At 35.6% G+C, this 27401-nt stretch overlaps 1 protein-coding gene across 5 annotated transcripts in view; it reads left to right on the forward strand.

The window, feature by feature from the left end:
- KDM6A (lysine demethylase 6A) overlaps positions 1–27401 on the forward strand; it is a 273917-nt gene that overhangs the window by 76111 nt on the left and 170405 nt on the right. For all 5 annotated transcript variants that reach the window (XM_069065747.1, XM_069065751.1, XM_069065749.1 and 2 more), the window contains exons 3-4: positions 3731–3839; positions 15550–15599. In XM_069065747.1, the coding sequence (XP_068921848.1) occupies positions 3731–3839; positions 15550–15599 (159 nt within the window). The remainder of the gene's footprint in view (positions 1–3730; positions 3840–15549; positions 15600–27401) is intronic.

A 27401-nucleotide genomic window follows, 5' to 3' on the forward strand; every position in this document is an offset into this window, starting at 1 on the left:
TTCTGTTCTAAGATTTGGGACATCCATGTTCTAGTAGTTGTGATGGTGGTGGTGGTAGAGAAAAAAAAAATAGAGTTGAGACCAGCTTATGAAGAACTTTGAAAATCTAGACCAGAAGTAGGGTGAAGGGAAATGAGGGTAGATTGGAATGAAGAGATACAAAATGGGGAGGTTTTTCAGTACTTCCACAGTAAGACAATACAGGCCTGAATCAAAGTGGTATTGTTGGTAATCTTCTCTTCATTTCCCCTCCCTCCTATCCCCCCCCCCCCAAAAAAAAGGCATTGTAGAGGAAGAATACAGGATTTGTTTTTACATTATAGGGCATGTTAAGAAGGAAGGTTTTTACTAAGCTTTTGGGGGGAGGGGGAAGAAAAAGTTACATGATAACTTTTATATATTTAAAAGGAATAGAAAGTTGTACAATATAGATTTGTGGTTTCATGTACAGTCATCTTTTTCTATGCTACTATTATGGAAATGGTTGTTTTATTTCTTGAATTAAAAATAAAATAAAAACAAAACTATTCTGCATTCAGTCTGTTGAAATACATTCTGGCCTCACAGATAGATATATTGTTGGAAAAGGAAGGATAACTTTTAATAGTCAACTAATGTCTTAATATTATGAAAATAATTTTGATCTCATAGATACCCTGAAAAAAGATCTGGGACCCCAGAAATCCTCAAACCACACTTTGAGAACCCTGCCTCAGAATATAGCTTTGATCGTCTCATAAGATCATCACCGCTTTTCTCCATAATCTTCAATTATTTTTGCTTCTATGGTAAAGTATTAGACCATTAACTTGGTCTCTGTCTTTCCATATTTTACATCAGATCCACAAACATTTATGTATGCCACTTGGCATACAGAGAAAGAAAAAATTCCTGCTCTCAAGGAACTATCATTGTAACAGGGAAGAAAACATGCAAAAATTATGTTAGAACAGAACAGTTGGAAGTAATCTTGAATCAAAGGCACTAACATTAAGGGGAATCTGGAATACTTCTTTGCCAGAAGGTGGAGTTTTAACTAAGACTTCAGGAAAGCAAGAAGGAAGAGATGAGGTGAAAATGCAGGGAATCAGAAGATGAAGTGTTTTGTGTGTGGAACAACAAACAGGCCATGATCTTTTGAGAATGTATATTAGAGTAATAAAGTGGTCTGGTTAATTGAAAGGATTTTAAAATGCTATTAGAAAATTTTATATTTGAATTGGTTTCAACCAAGTTGGTGTCTGGCTGTAGAAAAAAAAGGGAAATAATTTTAAATTAGCAATCCTGAACCTGGGCTTCTGTCTCTAACTTCCATGGGGGATGTGGGAGAAGTGTTGATCATTATGTATTCACCTGTATGAAGATCCATCATAGGAGAATGAGATGGAATGCTCAGATAGGTGGAAGAAGAGAACAATGTTATGAAAACCTAGAGAAGAAAGCTTCTATAAGACGGTGAAGGTAGACCAAAAGTATGGACAGGCTGCAGAAGTCAGGGATGAGGATTGAGTTTTCTCTTTTAATCATAGCTTTTGCTATTTGGCTTTTAGGAGATCATTGACAGCTTTGGAGAGCAGTTTCAACTGAATGATGTCTGAAGCTAGATTGTAAGTGGGTAGAGAAAGTTTAGACTCCAAGTGTTGACAATATAGAAAGATACTTTCAAATTACGGTCTTATCAAGTGACTTTTTAAAGAATGGGTAGAGGTGGGGTTTGGATGTGGTTGTATTCATATTCATTCATTCCTCTGCCAGTAGGGGAGAACCCAGAAGATATAAGGAGAATTACAAAAAGGGTAGGGCATTAATATATAAAAGCAGGGTTGTCTGCTAATAGAAAATCATTTGGGTTGTGATTAAGGATTGTGATTGGGTTGTGATTATATAGAGGGGTTTACTGGAAGTGCCATCTATGAGAGATGATTGAAAGAAGAGATATGTAGAAAGATGTCTGAGTAATTGATAAAAGATGAAGAAAATAGGAAAAGAGTGATCCATAGATGAATGGACTCAATTTTTTTTTTTTTTTTTTTGGTAAAGTATGACTCTGGTGTGGGTAGAGGAAGGTTGCCATTGAAATCTTGAGGAGGGTTGGAATAGCCATTATCTTAAATGAGTTAGTATAATTAAGATTGCCTTTTGTAAAGGAATTTGCCCATAGCAAGGATGGGGGACCAGTAGCCTCTGGGCCTTCCAGGACCTTGGGTGCAGCCTTTTGAAGGAATCCAAGTTTAGGGGCCACTGGCTTCTCCTCTCCGCCCTATATAGCAAGGACTCTATTGAGATTATGTAGCATATTTTTAGGGGACCTGGATATTATGTCTTAAATTCAACCTAAATTTGGGAATCAAGCTGTACTTGTTCTCTTTTTGCCTCTTAAAATAGAGGCAGCTAGGTGGTGCAGTGAATGGAGCACTGGCCTGGAATCAGGAAGACCTGAGTTCAAATTCAGCCTCAGATATCTGACTCTTAGTAGCTATGTCACCTTGGGCACATCACTTAAACCAAGTTGCCTTGTCTTCCCCCCTCCAAAAAAAAATACTCAACAGATTCATTATTTTCAAATTAGAAGGGAACTTAGAGATATTTTCTAGGAAAGTGGTTCTTAACCTGTGGATCAGTATCATTAATTATTACTGTTAGTTATGTAATTAATCATTAATATCAATAAAATGTTTTTAAAACTATATTTTTATTCTTTTGTAATACTTTGCGTTTATACATTTAAAATTTTTTGGGAAGGCAGCCATAGGCTTCAGACTTTGACATCGGTGACAGAAAAAAAGTTAATAATCCTTGTTTTATGTTAGCCCATTCATTTTACAAGCAAGAAAATTGAGGCCCAATGAAATTGAATGATTTACTGTTCCTCACAGGTGACATACACTCTGGTCTTGAAGCCTTTATACAGGCTCTCCTGCTTGACTAGAGAACCTTCCTCCGTTCAGTCTTTTTGTCCCTAGACTCTTTCAAAACACACCTCAGACTTTACTATCTAAGGCCTTTTCTATTCTCTTACTCCTTGGTAATACCTCTCTTGCCTCTTGGAATAATTTTTAATGTGTGTGTGTGTGTGTGTGTGTGTGTGTATTTGGCTCCTCCTTCCCCCACTCATTACCCCTCGGAGGACTGGACTTTTCTTTTTCATCTTTGTTATTTCCAGCACTTAACACTTCTGTGCCTGTTACAGAGATGTTTAATGAATAGATGTAGATTGGTTGGTTGCCCATTTCAAGCTTAGGTCCCTTATTATAAAACTCTTTTTTTCCCTTATAATTATACCATCTATAGAAGAAGAAGAAAACTACTTACGCCTCCTCTTCTTCCTCTTCCTCCTCTTCCATCCCCTTCCTGTTTTGCCTGAGGTCTATTAATATATTAGGCAATTTTTTTTTTTTTGGTTTTCTGTGGTATAGGATTTAATAGCGCAGATTATTTGGCATATTTGAAGTTCTCATTCAAAGAGTGTGTGCTTTCATTCATTTGTAATTTTTAAGGATGGGAAATACATTCCTTAGTACATTTTTAAAACATGTTAATGGAGGCTGTATTTTTTAAACGACCATTAAAAATTACCAATATAATATGATTTTGTAACTGGAAATTAATAAATTTGTAATTATAGAGAGGAGGAAAAGGAACATCATCAAGGTCTTATGTTTTTATCAGGAATTATTGCATATTTGTGCTTCTACTTTTTTTTAATATTCTTTGTATTTTTTTTTTCTAGGCTGTTCGCTGCTATGAATCTCTAATTTTAAAAGCTGAAGGAAAAGTTGAATCTGATTTCTTTTGTCAGTTAGGTCACTTCAACCTCTTGTTGGAAGATTATCCAAAAGGTAAAGTTTTCTTTTCCTACCTTTAGTAATATTTTTAACATAAATTATTTTTATAATATATAATTATTTTGATAAATGAGGTGATGCATATTAAAGGCTTTGTAAACTTACTGTGTTAATATGTTATAGTTATGATGATGATGATGATGTGTTATCTTTAAATTGCCCAAAGTGAATTCTAGATTTTTCTTCTGATTATGATGGATTTGGATCATTTTTAGAGATAATGTAGATAATGAACAAAGAAAGTAAATGATTGATTTTTAGAAATTTTTTATCTCTTACATAAATCATTTTGTTATGGGAAAATAACCATATATGTGTTTGTCCATGATTGTATACCAAAAACATGTATTTCTTCTAGGAATTTATACAGTATGGATGACAGGGGAGGACACAGTACAGTGTGGAAAGAGGGCTTTTCTTGGGCAGGGGCTTTTAAATTGGGGTCTGTAAATTTAAAAAAATATATTTTTTGTTAATTGTTTTTAGGTATAATTGGTTTCATTTGTAATTCTATATGTTTTATTTTATGCATTTAAAAACATTCTGAGAATGGGCACACAGCAGCTTTACCATATTAAGAGTATATAACATGAAAAGAGAAATCTCTATTTCTTGAGTTAAAAGAAGTGTTCAAAATCTACTTCTGATGCTTAGTACCAATAAGACCTGTGCCAAATCACATAGCCTCCATTGTTATTTCCCTCCTCCATAAAATTAGGGAATTAGATTAGATAACTTAAAATCCTTTCCATCTCTTGATCTGTGATCCATGAATCTGTAATTCTGAATTACTTCTTTTTTGTTTTCTGTGCCTCATAAGCAAGTACCTTGCTAAGAATTAAGTAGTATTCAGTACTTGTTCATTTTCTTACCTCCTTGTCCTATCTAGAAATTTTTGATTAGCATGTAAGTAACTGATTAGTAGGAATTGTAAAATAAAATTATTATAAATATCAGTGAAAATGATTGGATAGAGTACAGATTAAGAGTTCAGCAGATAACTTCAAAAAGAATTCCAGTTGCGTTCAATAAACATTAGTTTCTCCTGTGTATGTTCTCAAGTCTGTGTAGAGAAATGCCAGATTCATCTTACCTAGTTATAAAATTCCCATACTTCATTTGATCTGCAGTGGTTTCAAATGATGGTATAGAGGAAATGGATCAAACACGCATTTTGGAGGGAAATTAAATATAAGTGATGAACAAAATTATTATAAAGTGGTGTGCCATTTGGAAGAGGGAGTCATGTGAGAAACACACTTTGAGAAACAGGACTTCCCAGGCAGGGTCAGAGAGTTAGCCTGGATGAGTTTCCACTGTCCACTTCTCCAAGGAAGATCCACATGATATGCCCCTCAAAAGGACAAACCCCTTCTCATTGAAAGAGCTCAGAAACAGAGTGTGCAGAAGAAGGTATAGCAGCATACCCACACTGATACAGAAGCCAGAGTGAGGTTATACTGTTCTGTCCTTCCTGGTAGAGTTAGGGTTAGTTGAAATTTCTCAAATTCCCTACATTCCCTTTTTATGCAGATTACCTAGATACTGAAGATACTTGTGGCCTCTAGGGTCTGAGCTGTTTGTCATGCCTCCACCTTTCTAGTTCCCTTGGGGCCAGGATAGCCATTATCTCAGTAAAATAAGATAAGTGAGCTTCTCCACAGCTATTGATTATCTCCCAATAACTTTTGTGGGAGCAAAACAAGATACCATAATATACCCTCTTATAATAATGACAAATGGTGGTATGGTCCTTCTTTGGGAATCATCTTAAGGGAACAAAAGCTTTTGCTCTGATTAAGATCTGTTTTCCCTATCTAAACAAAAAAAATCTTCATGATCTAATCCTCCAAAATGAATACTGTATTCAAGGCACAAAGGACACCAAGCCAAATGAAAAGTAGTCACTGTCATCAAAGTGCTAATAAGTTCTTCTGTTGGTTTACAATATGTAAGCAGATAAGTTACATACAGAGAAAATTGAGGATGTGGGAGGTAGCGTTACAAGGGAATTCTAAAAAGGAGGTGAGGAGAAGAGAGCATGGTTGAGTGTAGGTACCTCCCTTCTGATCATCCACTTTTCTACCTTCCCTTTTTCTCTAGTGAATCCCTCTCCTTAGGAAAATGCTTCTTCTCTGCCCTCATCTTAGGGCACTGGTCTCAGGCAAGACTGAGGATATTGCTCAAAGAAGGCCTGGCCAAGATGAGACACATTGGGGAAGGCTGGTGGAAAAGCATTGGTTCTAGAATCAAGACCTGGGTTCATATCCCACTACCTTTGTGACTTGGGGCGAATCACTTTACCTTCCTGTGTTTCAGTGACCTTATCTGTAAAATTAAAGTGTTAGTGGGTTGTGACTTTATTGTTTAAGAAGTGCCAAAGAATTTTTGAGTGGAAAAAGAAGCCCTAAACTAGATGACCTCTGAGGTACCTTTCAGAGTAAGATTTAGATCTATAATGCTGTAGATCCTGTGGTTCCAATGTATAGTTGCACTGACAACTCCCCCTCTTCCCCCCTCCCCACCACATACATGAAAATTGGAGCTCTTCCCAAAGATACTCCTTTCTGTTAGCTGACCTGGTTGTATGGGAGTGCAATAGAAATGTCTAGGGTCAAATTTGTTTCTGGATCCCTCTAACTTTACAGTGAAACCAGATATACAGTCATTTGCTGTGCTTTACTCATGTTGCACATTCATGTCATTCCACTGCTGTCCTCTGCAGTGGCTTTCATTTCATTGTAGGATAAAATACATATGAATCAACTGGTTATTTTTTGCTATGATTTTGTTTCATATTTTTCCTTTCACTTACTCTACATTGCAGTCAAATTTCCATATTTTTTTCATTCCATTACGTTCCTATTCCAAATCCTGTCTTGCTCTCTTTTCTTAGGCTGTCCCTCATGCCTGGAGTGTACTGTCTCCTTGCTTCTACCTCTCAGAATTATTAGTTTCCTTCAAGATTTGGCCCTCTGGACAAGATTTGTGCGCTCTCTCTCTCTCTCTCTCTCTCTCTCTCTCTCTCTCTCTCTCTCTTTTTTTTAAAGCTATCTGGGTTAAGTAACTTGCTCAAGGTTACAGGGCCGGTTATTTCTGGGTGTGGTGCTAAGTATATGCCCCCAGATTCGATCCCCAGGTCATCCTGACGCTGGAGCCAGTGCTCTTACTCGCTGAGCCTCCTGGCCACCCCTGTGCTATCTCTTAAGAGAAATCTTTCTTTTCTTTGACATGATATTATTATTATTCTCTCCTTCAGATTATCTTGTATTTAATTATTTACATTTTGTGAATTACCTTTATTTAGTAAACTTTTTGAGAGCAGGAACTTTTTTTATATTGTCTTCATTTCCATTATAATATGCTGGTCAGGTTTAACTTATGCTAGGAAAGCAATGGCTTAATGTTATTAAACCAGTTAGCATAGTAAATAATAATAAGATATAATTTTAATCTGTAGATGAAACCTTTGATAGAAATGGAAGGACTGCATCAGGCTTGTGAGAGAGAGTAAAGAATCAAGAATGGTGCCTAGATCACTAGGAGGAGGGTGGTAATGGAGAAATTAAACAGAAAGAGGTGTTTCAGTTTTGCATTTGTTGAGTATGTAAGATGATTGGAAAGGTAAGGAAGGGGCAGAAATGATAGGACTTGTTAACATATTAGATTATATTACTAGATTGATACTCATTTACATATATTATAAGATTCTGAGAGAGTCACTAAATAACTCTGTGTCTCAGTTTCCTTATCTGTCAAATTTGAGAGCATACTCAATGGCTTCAGATGTTCTTTAAAGTTATAAATCTGTGGTTCTGTGATCCTATGTAAGTATATAAACAAACTCAAAATATTTATTCCACACTATTGTAAAGTAATTTTATGGGGTGAAAAGGGAAGACCACTAAATACTGGGGAATTAGGAAAGTTTGCTTGTAAGAGGTGCCATTGGACCTTATTTTAAGGAGAGGTAAGGATGGAAAGTATGCTAGGCATAGAGTTTGCCCTTTGTGGAAGCAGGGACATACTAGTCTAGACAAGGAGTGATGAGGGCCTAAAATGGAGGGTGGTAGCCATATGTAAATAGAATCAAGATCTGGCAACTGGTAGGATTTGAGAGGTGATAGAAAGAGAAGAGTACAGGATGGTTCTTTGGTTGCCAACCTAGGCGGTACCACCCCTGACAGAAATGAGGGAATTGAGAGGAAAAGGAAATGAGTTCTGTTTTTAACATTCTAAGTTTGAGATTCCTATGTCACGTCAGGTTGGATATCTTTAGCAAGCAGTTTACTCATAATACAGGACTGGAGCTTGAGAAAGAGATGGTGTCATATACTTAGATATGGAAGTCAATCATTTTCATAACTGAGAGTGTTAGGAGAAGAGTACAGTGTTACCCAAAGTTATAAGGGACAAGTTGTAAGTGGTAAGTCTGTTAAGAAGACTAAGGAACAATTTAAATAATAGGTAACATGGTTTCACAAAAACCTCAGGAGGAGAGAGAATATCCAAAAGCAGGAGGAGAGGAGGTCAGTAGAGTGTCATCCTGCACAGAAGGTAAGAAGGAAAAGAAATGAAAAAAGGCCATTAGACTTAATAGAAACCATTGACAACCTTAGGAGAAAGCAGTTGCAGTCCATGGTATGATTGGAAGCCCAGTGTGTAATATTTACCAGATTAAATTATTGTCATAAAGATGCAAAGTCCATTTTTAGAGAGCTCTGTAATTTGGACATTGATAGGAGGTTGGAAGCAAGAGTAAAATAGAGAACTATATAAAATATTTTATTCGGTAACTGAGGCAAATGTGTCAGGAATCAGTGAGTTCCAGTACCTTTGCCAGTTAGCAAAATCAAAGAAATCATTATAGGGAAAATTGTGCAAGAGATGAGAATAGAAATTAGGGGAGCAAAAAAATCACACCCTCAAGAAACCTTTTTCCAGCCTCTTTTGACTTGGAGTCAGAAAGACTGGAGTTCAAATCCGGTCTCAAGCATTTACCAATTATGAGTGCAGTTTCCTCCTCTGTAGGGTAGGGATAGGGACTGGATCAGAAGGAAAAAATTTAAGGAATATAGGAATTTAAAACCAAAAGTATACCCCTTAAATCTTTACAAGAAAGGAAGTCATTTAGAGAATGAAGTGGATGGCTTGGTGGTCATAGTACAAAAATTATGCTCAATACATAAGAGATCAGTCAATCAACAAGCATCCCATTTTTTCCCCTGGCAGCCCATATTTTATTTTTTCAAATTACATGTAAAAAGCAATTTTAACTTTGGTTTCAAAAATGTTTTGAGTTTAAAATTCTCTCCCTCTTTTCTTCACTTCCCTCCTTCCTGAGAAGCCAAGCAATTAGATATGGATTATGCATGTTCAGTCATGCAAAACATATTTTCCTTCTAGTCATATTACACAAGAAAACAGATTTCTCCCCCCACACCCCACAAAATAAACTTAAAGAAAAACAAAAATTTTTTTTAAAGTATTCTTTGATCTGTATTCAGTTCTTTCCCTGGAGGCAGATAGCATTTTTCATCAAAAACACTTTGGGAATTGAATTGTCTTAGATCATTGTATTTCTGAGAATCCCTAACCCATTCACAGTTGTTCATTGTACAAATATTGCTTTACTAAGTACAGTGTTTTCTTGGTTCTGCTCACTTCATGTTGCATCTGTTCACATAAATTTTCTTATGTTTTTCTGAAAGCATCCTGCTCTTTATTTCTTACAGCACAATAGTATTCCATCATAATCATAAACCATAACTTGTTCAGCCATTCCCAAGTTGAGTGGCACCCCTCAATTTCCAGTTCTTTGCCACCACAAAAAGAGCTGCTATAAATATTTTCGTACAAATTGGTGCTTTTCTTTGATCACTTTGACATACAAGACCTAGTAAGGTATTGCTAGGTCAAAGTGTCTGCACAATTTTATAGCTCAAAAATATCAATAGGAGGGCACTGGTAATTTGTAGGAATCAGAAAAGGCCTTTTTTTTTTTTTTTTTTTTAAATAAAGTAGTTATTGAGGAAAGATTCCTCCTTCCCCCTACCCATTTGGGTGTGTGTGTGTGTGTGTGTGTGTGTGTGTGTGTGCGTCTGTGTCTATGTTTCCATTTTATTTTTGCATTTGGTGGTAAGGATTATTAACTATGCTAAATGGAAATTAATTTCTTTACAGAAAAGAAATACAGGATAAAACTCAGAAGTATTCTGAATAAAATTATAAACAAAGGATTGCTGTGGATAATTGGTATTGGATCCTGACCTGTTTAATGATTTTATGAGTAATTGGGAAGAAGGAATGTATGTTACAAAATTTACAGATAGCACTAAACTCACTTATTTCCAAATCTTTAACAATAAACCAGGTAAATCTTATAGGTTGTGTGAGTGAGGAGAGAATTAAACCAATGAATTTGTTTGTGGGCAAATAAAAGATGGTAATTGGTTGCTGGGAGGAGTGAAAGAAACTTTGTTAGAATGATGCTTGTTTATCTGAGAAAGGGCTATAGCAATTACTTTAAACTGTTATGGAACATATTAATACCCATTATACTGCTACAGTTACCAATGAAGAAGAAAGAATATTTTTGTTATTAGGAAGGACATAAAGGAACTGAACAGAAAACATCATTTTACTATCTGTGAGCTCTTGGTGCTTTTTTTTTTTTTTTAAGCAATCGGGGTTAAGTAACTTGCTCAAGGTTACACAGCCAGTAATTTCTGGGTGTGGTGCTGAGTATCTGAGCCCAGATTTGATCCGGGTGGTCCCAACACTGGAGCCAGTGCTCTTAATCGCTGAGCCACCTGGCCGCCCCTAAGCAATTGGGGTTAAGTAACTTGCTCAAGGTTACACGGCCAGGTGTTTCTGGGTGGGTGCTAAGTGTCTGAGCCCGGGATTCGATCTCCAGGTCTTCTCAACACTGGCGCCGGTGCTCTTACTCGATGTGTTGCCTGGCCGACCCGCTCTTGGTGCTTCTTACGCTGAAATGTCATGGGATTTTTTGTTTGGTTTTTGGTGTTTTTTTCCTCCCTCTCAAGAATGTCAGTATAGCAGATCTCTAGAAGGTCCAGAGAAGGGTAACTAAAATTAACAAAGGTGGGGGAAGTATGAGACCAGATCAGCTGTGGCATGAGGACAGACTTTTAAAAAAATTAAAATTCTTTAGTGTGAAAAGATGAAAACAGGTGGGTATGATAGAAATTGGGTACAAACCCTGACTCTTTTGCTAATTAGCAGTTATTTTGTGCACGATCATCTCCAATGATGTTTGTAATAAAAACATTTCTTGATTGGGAGTTGAATACTGGATTCCAGTTTCAGTTCTGTTATTTATCATCTGTGCATTCGTTGGCAAGCCAGTTAACCTCTTTAAAATGGAAATAACAATATTTACATTAGTCTCAAATGAGATGATTATAAAGCTTTTTACATAATTATTATTTATATGTGAATTGTCACTATTCTAAAACTTTTGATTCTGAGTGTATAAAAGCATGAATTTTATGGTTTGGGCAAACAAATATCACATTATAGAATGAAAGATTCTACTGCAATCCATCCTCTACCCTGCTGCCAAAGTGATTTTTCTTAAGGGCAGATCAAATCTTGGTACTCTGGTGGCTCAGTAAACTTCATTGGGTCTTTGTTACCTCTAGGATCAAATATAAATACTTCTGTTTAACTTTTAAAGTCTTTAATAGCCTGGTCTCAGTCTATCTTTGCAGCCTCTGTGTGTATCTCCCACCTCTTTGCACATCATTCATTGTATTTATATTATATCCCCATTACTTGGAATATACCTGGTGATTAATAAATATTTCTTGTTGTTGAGTCATTGTAGTCTAGTCTGACTCTCCTTAACCCCATTTGGGGTTTTCTTGGCAGATAGTGGAGTAGTTTACCGTTTCCTTTTCCAACTCATTTTACAGTTGAGGAAACTGAGGCAAACAGGATTAAATGACTTGTTCAGGGTCACACAGTAAGTGTCTGAAGCTGAATTTAAACTCAGGTACTCCTGATTCCAGGGCTGGCGCTCTAGCCATTGGACCACTTAACTTTCTGAATACTTGTTGATTGGTAAGGCATTTCATACTGTCAATGTTTTGCTTAAACCAATACTTGGGTTTTTGGGGTGGGAGTGGGAGTGGATGGGTGGGCTGAGAGTTTTCATTTTAAAATGAGGGGGTTTAGACTGTGAAACTCCCTCCCCTTTAACCTTTACTAATAAAAAGTTTAAAAGAAGAACTGCTTTATAGAGAAGGAAAGGAAGTAATAGTAATTATGAATGTGAAATTGATTATCTGAAGTGACTACAATTAAATAAATAGGTGATAGATTGAGAAGTTATTAAGGGAAGGAAGAGTATATATGTTTGTTTGTTTTTTTTGGCGTGGTTCACCAGTGGAGGAATAATGTGTAAAATACTTTAAATTTTGTTCAGAAAGTGGTCCCATTAGTTGATACATAGCAAAAATCAATTGCATTTAAATCTACTTGAGATAAAATCTTAAGTCATAAAGAATTTATGAATATTCAGCTTTTTTTATACTATACTCTTCACTAGATATGCTTCTTTTGTCATGTTTATCTTTCTCCCAGTACAAAGCAAAATAGCACCATTATCCTTACCCCCCCCCCCCCCAAAAAAAAAAAACCAGCCCCACAACCTCATTGTTTTAATTTTGAAAATATGTGTAACTAAAACACAGGCTTGATGTATTCTATATGGAATAAAATAATTGTTCTGTTATTTTCATTGTTTTCCTTTAGAAAAATGCTTAGCCTATATAGTTCCAAACTTGAAAATGTTACTGTCTGATAGTATTTTTTTGTTGTCTCCAGATTACAGTGCCTAAATTTTCTTATTCTCAGAGTTTATTTTATTTTGAATGTTAGTCTCTTGAATTCTCAATAGGTTGTATATAATAGTGAAATTTGATGCTCTTAAAATATTTTCTGGTCTCATTAATAAAACATGAAATAAATACTGTTCCTTTTTTCACCATGCTTTGCTTTATGACATCCTGTCTTTTATTATATGTAACTTCTTTTCATTGAAAGTCTTAACCGTTTAGACTATGGAAGGAAGACATTACTATAGAAGAATCATTCAATAATGTAAATCGATTAACTATTCAATATTTATCTTGAATTGTGTGTGGATCAGACAAGTAAAAATATAAAACAAAATTAGTAAGAAAACAGCCAGGTTCTGCAGGAATATTGTGGACAGTTAAAAAAAATTTTTATAGACCCATATTTGCATTGTAAATGACTCTACACTTCTAACATGCCCTGAGGTAGACATTGCTTACATTCTTAGGATGTTCATTTTTATATTTTGTTTGAACATCCCCCTTCTTGCGACTCTGGCTGTCTTTGGAACTTATAGTTTTTATACATTACTGTATTCTTCTAAGATACCTTCTCTGGCATATGTATGTTCTTTTCATTATATGTAGAAATGTGATAATCATATGCTACTTTTAGCCTATAGATACAAACTCCGTTGATCCTTTTTATTGTATAATTTTCTTGATTCCTATTTGTACTTAATATTTCTGTTCATTCCCTCCTGTTATTTAGTTTCAGCTATGTAAAAATTTTAAAGAAAAATTATACACTTTCCCAGTACCCCACTTTAATGATATTTTTTGCTGTTGCCATTTTCTTTCTCCATTTCTTCCCCTTCTTACCCTTAATCCCCTTTTATTTCCCTATATTGGTTTCTCTTTTTTTCGTTCTCTCAAGATTGCATCACATGTTGTGTTGTGCAAAACAAACCCTTTCTGGGATTTAGGGGCAGAATACTTGGTGGTTTCTACTAAAGTGAGTAGTCAGGACACAAGACCAGAGGTATAATAAATGCTAAAGGATAGAAAATAAAGGAATGGGGAAAGGAATAAGCATTTATTAATTGCCTACTTTGTGTTAGAAACTGTGCTAATTGCATTACCCATATTGTATTATTATAAGTAATAGACTATAAGACACTTTTGTATTTGGATGCTTAAGTTTTGAACACTTAAACTTTGAAACAGTTAAACTGCTTCAACTCATTACAAAGAAAATCAAACACTAGGCTAAATTACTGAAGTTTTAAATTTACATTCCCACATGGTGGGCTAGAATGTTACGGTTTGAATTCAGTAACAGGAATAATATGCAGACTTAATTTTATATTATTAGATCAGAGGTGACTTGTGACCTGTGTAGATAGCAAGTAAAAAGTAAAGTAATATAGTGAAAAACGTTTGTAACTCAGTAAATCAAGGGTAGGGAACCTGCAGCTTCGAGTCTACTGTGGCCTTCTAGGTCCTTGGGTATGACCTTTTGACTGAGCCTAAGTTTTACAGAACAATTCCTTTTATCAAAGGGATTTGTTCTGTGAAATTTAGATTCAGTCAAAGGGCCACACTTGAGGACCTAGAGGGCCACAGAGCAGGTTCTTCACACCCTGGTCTAATTAATTTTAGAGTGTGGTGATTGAATGAGGCCAGCGTTAAAGGTTTGAACATCATATAAATGGTTGTATCACACAGGGAAACTTTTCCATGTATTTTTGTTGTTGTTGGTTGGTTGCTTTGAAACTGCCTAGCTATCATATCAAGTGAAAGTATGGATGATTTATTACTGCCCCTCCCTTGGAAACTAGTCCATAGTGTATATATGCATCTATAATTGTGATATATGTAGGTAGGATGGTATAGATACTATTTCAGGAGACTTGAATTTGAATTAGTAAAGAAGATCTGAAGGAAGGGGGGATAGTACATGATATTCTTACCTCACTGGGTCACTTTGAAAACATTGCTTTTAGAAACCTAATTTCCATACAGATGTGACAAATGTGCTTTTCAGTTGTCCAGACTGCTTTTCTCTAGTCTGTGGTTTCTTTACCTCTTTAGAAAGCCTTTATCTCGAGGCATGCTTAAGTAAATGTTATTCCCCTTCATTCCAATCGACATATACAATATCTTTTTTGAGGCTGTTGGGGATAAAGATAAAAAAACCAGTGTTTTTAGACTCAATGATTAGGGTCTATTTACTTTCTTAGGAAATTTTTGTACTTTTTAAAAAGTTGGTGAAGCCATTCTTGGATTCAAGGTTAAAGTAATTTTTTAGAAGAAATCATAATAAAATTATGCATTTCTATGGATAATAATGTGAATGTTTCTCATGAAGAGTACTTCTTTTGTAATCTCAGTTGTAAGACATTCGTGGGGAGTGAGAGGGGTATAAACCTAGAAAATCTATTATTGTCTTGACTAGTTCTAGGAAATAAGCACCCAGTTGTTTTAATCCAAAGGCCCTTTCAGAGCCAAGTTCTAGTTGTCTAGCCTTGGATTTGTAAAATCTGTTAAGAGAGGTGGTTGAGAGGATTTGGGCCTTGAACTTACCTGACAAAGTGTAGATTTTGTACTTTTGTCAGGGTTGTTCTTGGGCAACTCTTCACCTTTTTGGACAGGGCTGAGAAGACACAGAATTATTGTCTTTTATGTTATAAGCATAATTATCTCATTTTTTGGCAGAAAAAACTTTTATAATTGTAACATCAGGCTTGCATTTTCCAGAGAAAGTTTTTTTTTTTAAATAGGATGTTAACTTTAATTTGATTTTGGCTTTTGAAATCTTTTATTGCTATCTTTATATAATGTCTTAATTTTTCTAAATCTTTTTTTTCTTCTTCTTTCAGCATTATCTGCATACCAGAGGTACTACAGTTTACAATCTGACTACTGGAAGGTTGGTGCATCTTTGCATTTCTGCTACTTACCACTTGATTTTGGCATATTACTTACTGAGCTACATCTAAAATAAAATTTTGTCAGTGACCATTTTATCATTTCTGGAATCAGGGGTGTGATGGCAGGGAGATGGAGAATTATTTTATCTTTCCATGTTATTGATTGGCCCAGATCTTTTATACTAGTTGTATTGTATATACAAAGGTATAGTTGATAACTTTCTTTTCTGGTTAGTCTTATCCTTTGGTTGTTACCTTGGAGTAAGAGTCGTAATGAAGAGTTGAGTGTATGTGAGTGCTCAAGTAAATGGTCATGGTATTTTTATCTTGTGGGGAAAATGTTGGTGAGAAATTTGTTGTCCAACTTTGTTGAAATTCCTCTTTTCCTCTTTCAACCCTGCATGATATATCTTACTTTCAATAGAGATCTGAAACCATCCTCCTATATTTTTAGATGATATTCCTAAAAGGACTGAATATACTGACAAGTCATCCAGCTTTCTTATTTCATTTTAATATAATTTATGGTAGTTGATGAATTTATCACCCTGCATAAAAGTTTTTTGCAGTATGATTTCAAATTTAAGCACATTAGCATACTATCTATGTCAGTATTCTTCCAAGTCTTGCTCTAAAATTTATTTCCCTTGATAAATGAGGCAATAAAGTATGTGATATTGTTGTGTTATCAGTTACTCTTTTAGTATGGGTACTATATTCCCTCATTACCAATTAGTAATTTTTTACTTTCTGGATTTTCTTTAAGTATGCTTTTTAAAAAGATGAAAGTGTTCATAGTTAAATTAAGAATAACAAAAGGAAGAGAGGTATTGTGATGGTGTGAATGTCATGCTTAGAGACACGACCACCTTGGTTCAAGTTGTACCATTGACAGGCTAGGTAACTGGAAAAGTTGTTTAACTTCTTCCCCAAACAACTTTCTTTGTTAAAGGATGATTCTGTGGAAGTGGGAGGGATTACATTAGAAAATGTAGGAAATAGAAGAACAAAAGACTAATAAAATTTTTTGTTAAAGATTTTTAGAAAATGCAATAAGGAAGTTCTGGTGATAGAAAGGATACCCCAGTGTTTAAGATAATTTTGTCCTGATGACTTGAGCCTAAGGCATGCCAAAAAGTATCACTTTTGCTCATGTGACATGTGGCCCAAGTTAAAAGAAAGCACCTTAATGTTTCCGACTATCCACTGGATTTAATTTAAGGTCGCTTAAGAGTAAAATGGTGATATGATTACTTTTTTAAAGAACTGGAACATATTTGAAATATTTCTGTCTTCCTAGTTAATACTCTAAACTTGAGAATTTGTTTCTAGATAGGTTTGTCCCACTGACATTTGGAGTCTTCTTTTGGTTCTGAATTATGAAGTGTTCTTTATGCTGATGCCAATATATGGAAAGCTAAGTACAACAAAAGACACATAATTCCTATGGATTACCTGAAGTTTCTAATAGTTTGCTAACTAGAAAAGATTCATCTTTTATGAGCATTATTTAAACGTTTATAACTAGTAATAAATGATAATTATTAATTTTCTTCTAGCTGTATTTATAGTTGGTATTTATCTCCTGTTTTCATTCCTCTCTTACTTGCTTTATTTGATAGACTCCAGATCATTTGTTTTTTTTAATTGGTGAATTCATTTTCTTTGGGGTAAGACCCACAGATATGGACTTTTGGTTACAGAGCAGATGAAGTGAAAATGGGAAACCATTTGAAATGTGGATAAATCAAAGCAGATTATGACTGTTTCTGACAAAATGCAAGCATGTGTGATTCATCACAAGAGCAAATAACTCTACTTAGCTTCCTTTGGCCCAAAATCGATTAGCACTCTTGTCTTTATCAAAACCCTGAAGATGAAATACAAGTTTTTTGGCATTGAAAGCTCTCATAACTAATAGTGACCCCCTTCATATATTGAACTATTTGTATGTATTTTTCTTTGTTTACTTGGGTTTATGCTATATATTTTTTATTTGTACTTGTCTCATCCATTAGAATGTATTCTCCATGTGAGTAGGAATTGTTTCATTCTCTGTACTTGTATCCATAGTGCTTAGCAAAGTGATTGATAGCACTTTTTCAGTTTTCTCACACTGTAGTCTCCACTACTCTTTAGTTCAGCCATACTGTTCTGCTATCATTTTCTCAATTAGAATGTTGCTTCTCTTATATTTGTGCCTTTGGCCTAGTTGTCCTCTGTATCTATCCCTTTAAGATTCACTTCATCTTCAGGAAGCTTTACCAGTTCCCTTGTTATTTGTTAGTAAGTTCTCCTTTAGGTTTACTGTGTTGGTACTTACTTTGTCCATAATCCCCAAGAGGGTCTTAACTATTTTTCATTGTGTCCCACCAAGTTATCTAGTGCGCAGTAAGTACTTAGTAAATGCTTGTTGATTGAAGTAGACGCAGTTTTGAAGTATGCAAAATTTTTCTCCTTAGTTTTCTTTTATATCCTTTTTAGTACTGTGTCACTTCTTGGTTTCTAATGGAAGAGAAATTTCCTTATATTCCTTCTTTTCCTAATCTCTTTGAATACTGCTAACCTGGGCCCAGCCCACTTTATACAGTAAAAGACTTCAGACTTTATCATTATTTTGCAGGGAAGACCTAGATCTTTTTACTCCTTGTAGTAGACTTGTACTAACCAATCTCTAAGTAGCTGAAATCTCTTCTGTAATATCTCCTTGTATGGAGCTCTAGTTCACTTTTAGCTCTGGTTTTAGGGGAATTTATGTTCCCATTATCTAGAGGTTTTAATGGAGTCTTAAATTTTGCTTTCCAGGATATTTATATAAGTAAATAAGTTTGATGGTACAATTTATATTGTGTTTTCTTATTTATAATATAAGTGAATTGGACTAGATAATTCATAAAATTTCATTTAGTTCTAAAGTTTTATGAATATAAATTTTCTTACTATGGACTGTCTATATTGAAATTCTTGATGGATTTATTTCAAGGGACCCTATTAGAATGTGATACAAAGAAGGAACTATGGATTTGCAATCAGAGCATATGGACTTAAATCCTACATCAATTCTTATTAATAACTCTGTTACCTGGGCAAATCACTTCAGCTCTGTGGTTGCCTGCTCCCCAATAATGGAGGATGGACTAGATTACCTCCAGAAGTTCCTCTTACAAAAGTCCCTGTGATCTTGTGGTCATGGAATAAAGCTGTATAGCTAAAATATTGTGCTACTCATTTTTCCATTGAAAATATGCAGGTGTACTCCATTTTTAGATAAAACAAACATCATTTTAAAAGATAAGTAATTCCATAGCAACAATGTTATAAATGGCAGGAAAATTTTTAAATAGTGAAATGTAGACTATGAAAGCTTAGAAAAAAAAATGAAACATCAAGCTGTAAATGGACTGGAATCTTGAAGCTTCATCTGACCTACCTGTATGACTTGTTAAGTTATGGATCGCTCAGTAACTCATCTGTAAAATGAGGGAATTAAATTGGGTGATATTTGAAGTACTTTCCAACTTTAGATCTGTGATTCCATTAACTGCTAGTGCTGCAGACCCTCTAGCCTTCTTAAGTTCTTCTCTTTGCTTGTATTCCTTGAGCTGTGTCCTTACTATAACCAAGAGGAAGGAGTATATTTCAGGCCTGCCCAAAAACCATTTTTTAAGAGGTGGAAAATACTAACTCTCTTGTGGTTCATTGTCTCTGAACCTGCCCAGCAGTCAATTCTCTTTGAACTCTGACCACTTCCTATCAATCAAAAAAACAAAACAAAACCTAGCAGTGAGATTTGGGTGACTTTTAAGGTGGATTTCATTGCAATACATATGATAATATTATTTTGAGATAGTGTTGGTTAAAGCAATTTTATGGGTGTGTGATATAAGAGAAGAAGAAAAATACATAATATTTTAGCTATATAATGGATTTTCTTTATTTAGTACTGGGTACTTTAGTGCTGGGGATTCAAAGAAAAGCAAAAAGCAGTCACCACATTCAAGGTGCTTATAGTCTCATGGGACACAACTTGTAAACAATCTACGTACAAATAAGATGTATAATGAATTGGAAATACTCAGTAATGGGAATGCAAGGGGAATAGGAAAAACTTCATGTGGAAAGCAGAATTTTAGCTGGGACCTGCAGGAAGACAGAGAAGTCAAGAGGCAGAGATGATGAGGGCCCAGAGACAGCCAATCAGAATGCCGTGAGTCAAGAGGTGCCTTGTGAGAGGAACAGCAGAGGGCCAGTGTCAGTGTATCATAGAATGTGGGAGGAATGGAGTGTAAGAAGATTGGACAGAAAGGGTTCAGTTATAAAAAGCTTTGAATATCAAAGAGAGCATTTTTATATGTGACCTAGAGGTGATAGAGAGCCAGTATAGCTTACTGAATTGGGGGATATGGGCAGGGATGGATATATGGTAAGCTAAGTAGAGGATTGACTAAAGTGAAGAGAGACTTGTGGCAGGGTGATCATTCAGCAGCTTTTGTAGTAGTACAGGCATGAGGTAATGAGGGATTACACCGGGGTAGTGGTAGTGTCAGAGGAAAAGAGGTAATGTATATGGGAGATGTTATTACAAAGATAAAATTTACATGACTAGGCAACAGAAATAGATGTGTTATTGGGGGTGAAAAAAGAATAAGGTGTTGAGGATGGCAATTAGATTTTTGAGCTTGGGTCACTGGGAGATAATGATGTCCTTGACCATAATAGGGAAGTGAGAGTTAAGAAGAAAGGAACATTTATTTGGTGGGGAGGTGGAAAGATTATTTCAGTTTTGGACTTCTTGAATTCAAGATGTCTATGAGATAGCTAATTTGATTTGTCTAATAGGCAGTTGAAGATGTGAGACTAGAGATCATGAATGAGAGAGTTTAAGACTGGATAAGTAGATCTTAGAACCATCGATAGCACATGGGAATGATGAGATCTCTAAGAAGAGGTAGAAGAGATGAGCCTTGGGAGACATCACGTCAGTGATTAGTGGGCATGACATGGCACAACACGACAAGGAAGGAAAAGAGACTGAGAGAGCAATCAACTATGTTGTAGGAGAAGCAGGAGACAATATTTTCAGGAAAACTTAGAAGGTATTAAGAAGAGGTTATCTTCTCACCATTAGCAGTGTCAGTGCCCGTAGAGAGTTCAGTAAGAAAGAAGATTGTGAAAATACCATTATGTTTGACAATTAAGGAATCATTGATGACTATGAAAGCAGCTTCAGTTGACTGTTAAGTCAGAAGTTAGACCGCATAGAATGAAGTAGATGATGGGAGGAAAGGAAGTTGAGATATCAATGTAGAAATCATTTTCAAAAAACTTAGCCATGAAGTGGGCAGGTGGGACTACAAGTAATTGAAATGAATTAAGAATTTTTTGAGGATGACAGGATACATGGAATTGTAAGCATTAAGGAAGCAGCCAGTAGATAGAGATTAAAGATCTTTGGAGCAGACTTATTAGAATCAGATAATTTGACCATAGAGAGATGAGTTTGTGTTTCCAAGAAAGAGGGCCAACCTCTTTTGTGAGATGGAGGTGAAGTAAAAGATAGTGAGGGAAGGCATATGATTGATGTTAGATGAGGAGGAGGGGTTAGAGGGAGTTGTTAGTGAAAGGCCTAAATTTTTGCACTGCATTATAAGACAAGGAGGAATCAGAAAAGGGCCTGCACTACAGAAATTTGAGCTTTTTTTAGTACATAGGTTTACAGCTGATCTAATTTTTCTTAGTTCATAAGCTCCTTACAGTTTTCTTTCTTGTTCATTGAGAAAAGGTAACTAAAATAAATCTGATTTCCTGTTGGTTTGTATAAGATAAATATTTCTAATGATTTATTAAAAAAAAAACTAAATAAGTTACTTAAACATTGTTCTCTAAAAAAATAGAATTAGTGGGACTTGTTGACATATCTTAGGGCATTTAGAAAAGTAGCTGTTATTACAAAGTCATCGGTTCTAAATTTTTAAAAATTATGGTAAAATAGAAATTACAGGATTAGAAAAGGATAAATGATTTGTCTTTTAAAAAAGAAATGAAGGGGGTGGGATGGCGGCAGCTAGGTGGAGCATCAGCCCTGGAGTCCAGAGAATCTGAGTTTATATCCAGCCTCAGACACTTAACAAGTCACTTAACCCCAACTGCATCCAAAAAAAGTAAAATGAAAAAGAGATGATACTGAAAATACAGAATGATAAATAAATCTGAAATCACATAGAATAAGAGAAGCCACATAGCAATTAATAGGATTTTCTAACAGAAACTCATCAAAAACCATTTTTGTTCTTGGAATTTATTCCTTCTGGACCTGTATCTATCAACAATCCTAATTATTTGTACTAAATAAAGTCCTCCTAAATACAGAGTCTGGGAGAGATCCTGTTGTCTCATTTATGGAAAACTGAAGAACTAATCCTTTTAAGATTAAAGGTTACTCAGGCTTCTTTGCATCTAAACTTGCTGTTCTTCAAATTTACCTTATTTTTGTAATCTCTGGCCTTTTCATGGTATCTCCTTAAGGAACTCAAGATTAATGATTTTAAATGGATAAAAATCTTCAAAATTCCATGAAGGATAAGTTTATTATAGATTATTGTTTTGTTTAGGCCCAGGGTCACACAGCTAGTGTCTGAGGCCACATTTGAACTAAGAAATGTGAGTCTTCCTGACTAGGTCCAGCACTCTATCCACTGTGCCACCTAGCTGCCCAGGCTTTCCAGAATCTTTCCTGCATTTGGGAAGGATCTAGTATGGAATTTTGTGAAAATAACTTCCTTCTATTTTCTTTTGAATACTCTTGTAGGTGTAGTGCATAGGAAAAGGTCTGTTGTGTGGAATCCACAGATGTCCCAGGAAAACCCAGATTAATAGTTGGAAATTAAAAAAACATACTTTTTATGCACCCATTTCAAAATATATTTGTTTAAAGGCTGCAGTATATTCAAGTTTATTTACCAAGGCTGGCTTCCTTGTGTAGAATATAAAACTTAAAAAATTTAAACATATACACAGATCATTTTCTCTACCTCTCCTGTAGACTATTGCAGTGACTTCCTAAATGGTTCTCCTTCCATTCCATTCCTTACACACCTTCCAGTGATTTTCTTGAGGTATGGGTTTGACCATGTGATTCCTCTTTTTAATTAATTCACTGACTGTCTGTTACTTCTAAGAGCAAATAGAAACTCTTCTATTTGGTTTTTAAAATCCTTTACAACCTGACCCAAACATACTTTTCAGGCTTCGTACATTTCCTTCTTATCAATTTTGTCTTTCTACTATTCCTAATAGCCTGACATGGAATGCATTTCTCATGTTTCTCTTGTCTCTTTTCCTCTTTCCCCCACCCTCATTGTTCTTTCAGTCTTCTTATATGAAGCCATTCCAAATCCTATCTCCTAAGATCATTTCGTTTCCATTTCTCTATTTTGTACATACCTCCCCCCCCTCCTCTCTCCTTTATATTTTTATATATATATATATGCTTGTTGTTGCCACCAGTGGAGGGTTAGGTGATGTGCTTTTTACCAGTGCACATGAACTTTAATGATAAAAGAGTAGCCTGAGGCTCTGAAAGGTTAAAGAATTTGTGAAGGATTAAATAACCATTCACATTGCCTGTATATGTTGGAGTGATGATGTGAACTCAGGTATTTGGGGGGGGGGGAAGAAGGCAAGGCAGTTGGGGTAAGTGACTTGCCCCAGGTCACACACAGTAAGTGTGTAAAGTGTCTCAGGCCCGATTAGAACTCAGATACTTCTGACTCCAGGGCTGGTGCTCTATTCACTCCCAATTGTATGGATAACAATCTATACAATTGTAATATACACTCACTTGCTACAAGCTTGCAACCCCCCCACCCCCCACCCCCCCCCCCCCCCCTTTTCTTTTTTCCCTCAGGTATTCTTGACTCCAAGGCTATCCTTATGTACTATGTCACAGTTGGCTCTCTTAGGAGGCAGATAAGATTTTATTTGTTTTCTCATTTATCATAAATACATTTGGCCCTAAATTTTCCATGATTTTTTATTAAGTTATTTAGATCTTTAATATGAATCCAGTCCAGAAATACTGCTTATTCCTTCTTCCACCTTTTGCCAAGGTAAAACATGAAGTTATTTGATGCTCTGCTTTTGGCAAGTAAATATCTAGATATTTGAAATCTACTATTACTACTAAATAATGTCATTTGTGCCAGTCTTTGTTTGATTTCTCAAACTCCTATTTACATTTTCTTTCTCAGAATTCTATAGTATATTTAGATGATAACTTTTTCTTTTTAGTTAAATAAGGATTTGTTATGTGTTGGGCACTTTGCTAAGCTCTGAAGATACAAATACAGCAAAAAGAAGGGCTGTGTCTACCCTTAAAGAACTTATTCAGTGCCAGGAAGTGAGGAATAGGACCAGGAGGGGAATGAGGGCTGCTTTGGATCACTTCACAAAGTGGAGAGGCCAAGTGGAACTTGCCAGTGGGTGAAGGGAAAAGGCAGTCTTGGAGTGGGTATAAGAGGCATGACTCCTAGGAATAGGGATGTGGTGGTAATCCTGTTGTGCTTTTCCTCTTTGTCAAACCTCATCTAAGTGTCACAGTTCTGAGTGTTACAAGTTAAGAAGGACATTGAAAAGGTAGAAAGTGTCTAGAGGAGAACAACCAAGATGGTAAAGACTTCACATCATAGGGACTAGTTGAGAGAATCTGGCACACCTTAATCTAGAGAAGGGAAGACTTGGGTACATGAGAGCTGTGTTTAGTTATTTGAGGAACTGTTTTACATAGAGAGCAATTACATTTGTTCTTGTTGACCCTGGAAGACAACTAGAAACAATAGGTGGAAGTTTGAAAGACTTCTGTAGTCCTGATGTCAGGAAAAATTGCTTTACATTTTTGTTGGAACTGTACAAAAGTGGAATGGGTTGGATTTCCTCCTTATGTCGTCAGGCAGAGACTCAATGACCACTTGTCAGGTAGTAGGGATTCTTTTCATATGTTGCTTGGACTAAATGAACACTAAGGTCAATGCCAGCTCTAAAAGTTCTCTGATTGCATTGGAGAGTGTGGTAAGGATAAAGAATAGGCTTGCTATCTCCCTGTTTATATTTCTATTCAATATTTCTTTTTTTTTTTTTTTTTTTTACATTTTTGTATTTTCAGTCCAAATTTTCTTACTCCAGGCCCTCTCTCATGCATTGAAAAGACAAGCTATGATATAAATCATATATGAAGTAATGCAAAACGTATTTCCAGATAAATATGCTGTGTGTACACCTTCTGGCCCCCCTTCTCTGCCCTCCCCCCAAAAGAAAAATCCAAGAAAAGCAAAGTGAAAAAAAATACGCTTCAATCTGCATTCAGAGTTCTCCCTATGGATGTGGATAGCACTAGAGTAATTAACTTGTTAATAGTTGGTCATCATTTCAAATTGCTGTCATTGTGTACAATATTCTCCTGGTTCTGTTCATTTTTCTTTGTATCATTTCATGTAAGTCTTCCCAGGTTTTTCTGAAAGCATCCTGCTCATCATTTCTTATAGCACAGTAGTATTCCGTCACCATCTCATACACCATAACTTGTTCAGCCATTCCCCAATTCATGAGCATTCCCTCAATTTCTAGTTATAGATGAGGAAACTGAGGCAAACAGGGTTAAGTGAAAGTGCCTGAGGCTGGATTGATCTTTCTGACTCCAGGCCTGGCACTTTATCATTGTACCACTGATATAGGTAGTTTTAGAGTTTTTTAGGCATAGTTCCAAATTGTACTCCGGAATGGTTGGACCAGTTCATAACTCCACTAACAGTGCATTAATGCCCCTAGTTTTTCACATCCCCTCCAGTATTTGTCATTTTCCCTTTCTGTCATGTTAGCTTATCTGGTGGATATGAAGTGATGCCTCAGAGTTGTTTAACTTCACATTTCTTTAATCAGTAGTGATTTCGAACATATTTTCATATGACTAACAGGTTTAATTTCTTCTGTGATAAATCCTTAGTTTTATAAATTTGGTTTAGTTTCCTACATGTTTGAGAAATGAGGCCTTTGTCAGAGAAAAACTTGACTTTTTTGGAGGGCAATTGGGGTTAAGTAACTTGCCCAAGGTTACACAGCTAGTTTTATTTTTGTGTGGGTGTTAATGGTCTGAGGCTGGAACCGAACTCAGGTCCTCCTGACTTCGGGGCCCGCCCTTTACTCACTGCACCACCTCGCTGCCCCAAAAGCATTGGTTTTCTTTGTGCAGAACCTTTTTAATTTCATGTAATTAAAATTAATTCATTTTATGGGCTGTGATCCTTTCTACTCTTATCTACTTATAAAAACTCTACCCATATCCATTTATCTACCAGATTAACTTTTTTCATATTTTCCTAATTTGCTTATGACACCACTCTTTAAATCATGTACTCATTTTGAGATTATTTTTCTATTTATTGTTAAATGTTGATCGATGCCAAGTTTTTGCTAAACTGCTTTCCAGTTTTTTTTTTTTTAGCAACTTTTGTTAAATAGTTCTTGCCTTAGAAGCCAGTGTTTTTCGGTTTATCAAATTCTAAATTGTTATATTCATTTACTAGTGTATATTGGCTACATAATCTATTCTACCAATCTATTACTCTATTTCTTACCTGATATGTGATAATTATTACTTTGTAATACAGTTTGAAATCTGATACTGCTAGTTTTCCTTTCTTTCACATTTTTTCATTGATTCCCTTGATATTCTTCACCTTTTGTTACAGATGATGAATTGTGTTATTTTTTTCTCCAGCTCTATAAAATAATTCTTTTGTGAGTTTAGTATGGCACTGAATAAATTGATTTAGATGGTCAGTTTTTATTATATTGGCTTGTGACCTATCTACGAGCAACTAATATTTTCCCAATTGTTAGGTATATATTTATTGTATAAAAAGATATTTTGTAATTGTGTTCCTATAGTTCCTGGGTTTGTCTTGGCAGGTAGACTCCCAAGTATTTTATGCCATTTACAGTTATTTTATTTTTTGGAGGGGGGAAGATAGGGCAATTAGGGTTAAGTGACTTGCCCAAGGTCACACAGCTAGTTTTTGTGTTAAGTGTCTGAGGTCAGATTTGAACTCAGGTACTCCTGATTCCAGGGCCAGTGCTCTATTCACTGTGCCACCTAGCTGCCCTCATTTACAGTTATTTTAAATGGAGTTTCTCTATTTCTTCTGCTGGGTTTTGTTTTAATACATAGAAATTTGATGATTTATTTGGGTTTATTTTGTATACTGCAATTTTGCTAAAAGTTAATTGTTTCAAGTAGTTTTTTAGTTGATTTTCTCAGTTCTCTAAGTAAATCATCATTATCATCTGCTAGTTTTGTTTCCTTGTTACTTATTCTCATTCCTTCTTTTTACTTGTCTTATTTCTGTGTTAATATTTCCTGTAATAGTGGTGATAATGGAAATCTTTGCTTCACTCTTGATTTTATTGGTAAGGGTTCTAAATTATGCCTATTATAGATCATGCTTGCTCTAGATTTTAGATACATACCGTGTTTCCCCGATAATAAGACACTGTCTTATTAAATTTTTTGGACAGAAAAACACCAGAGGGCTTATTTTCAGGGGAGGGCTTATTTTAATGAACATTGACAGCAATTTTAATAAACAGGTAAATGTGAACAAAAAAATGTACCTTTATTCAATAAGCAAATCACTGGGGAAGAACAGGATGGCGCGCTCACTGCTGCAGCTCTGATTGGATGCAGCTTGGAGCGTGGCGTGTGTTTCACGGGGGGGGGGGGGATGGTGCATACAGAGGGTACCGTAATG

The sequence above is a fragment of the Petaurus breviceps genome, unplaced genomic scaffold, assembly GCF_028583685.1.
Source record: "Petaurus breviceps papuanus isolate PSGF00001 unplaced genomic scaffold, PetGlider_PUasm1.0 90700, whole genome shotgun sequence".
Classification (NCBI taxonomy): domain Eukaryota; kingdom Metazoa; phylum Chordata; class Mammalia; order Diprotodontia; family Petauridae; genus Petaurus; species Petaurus breviceps.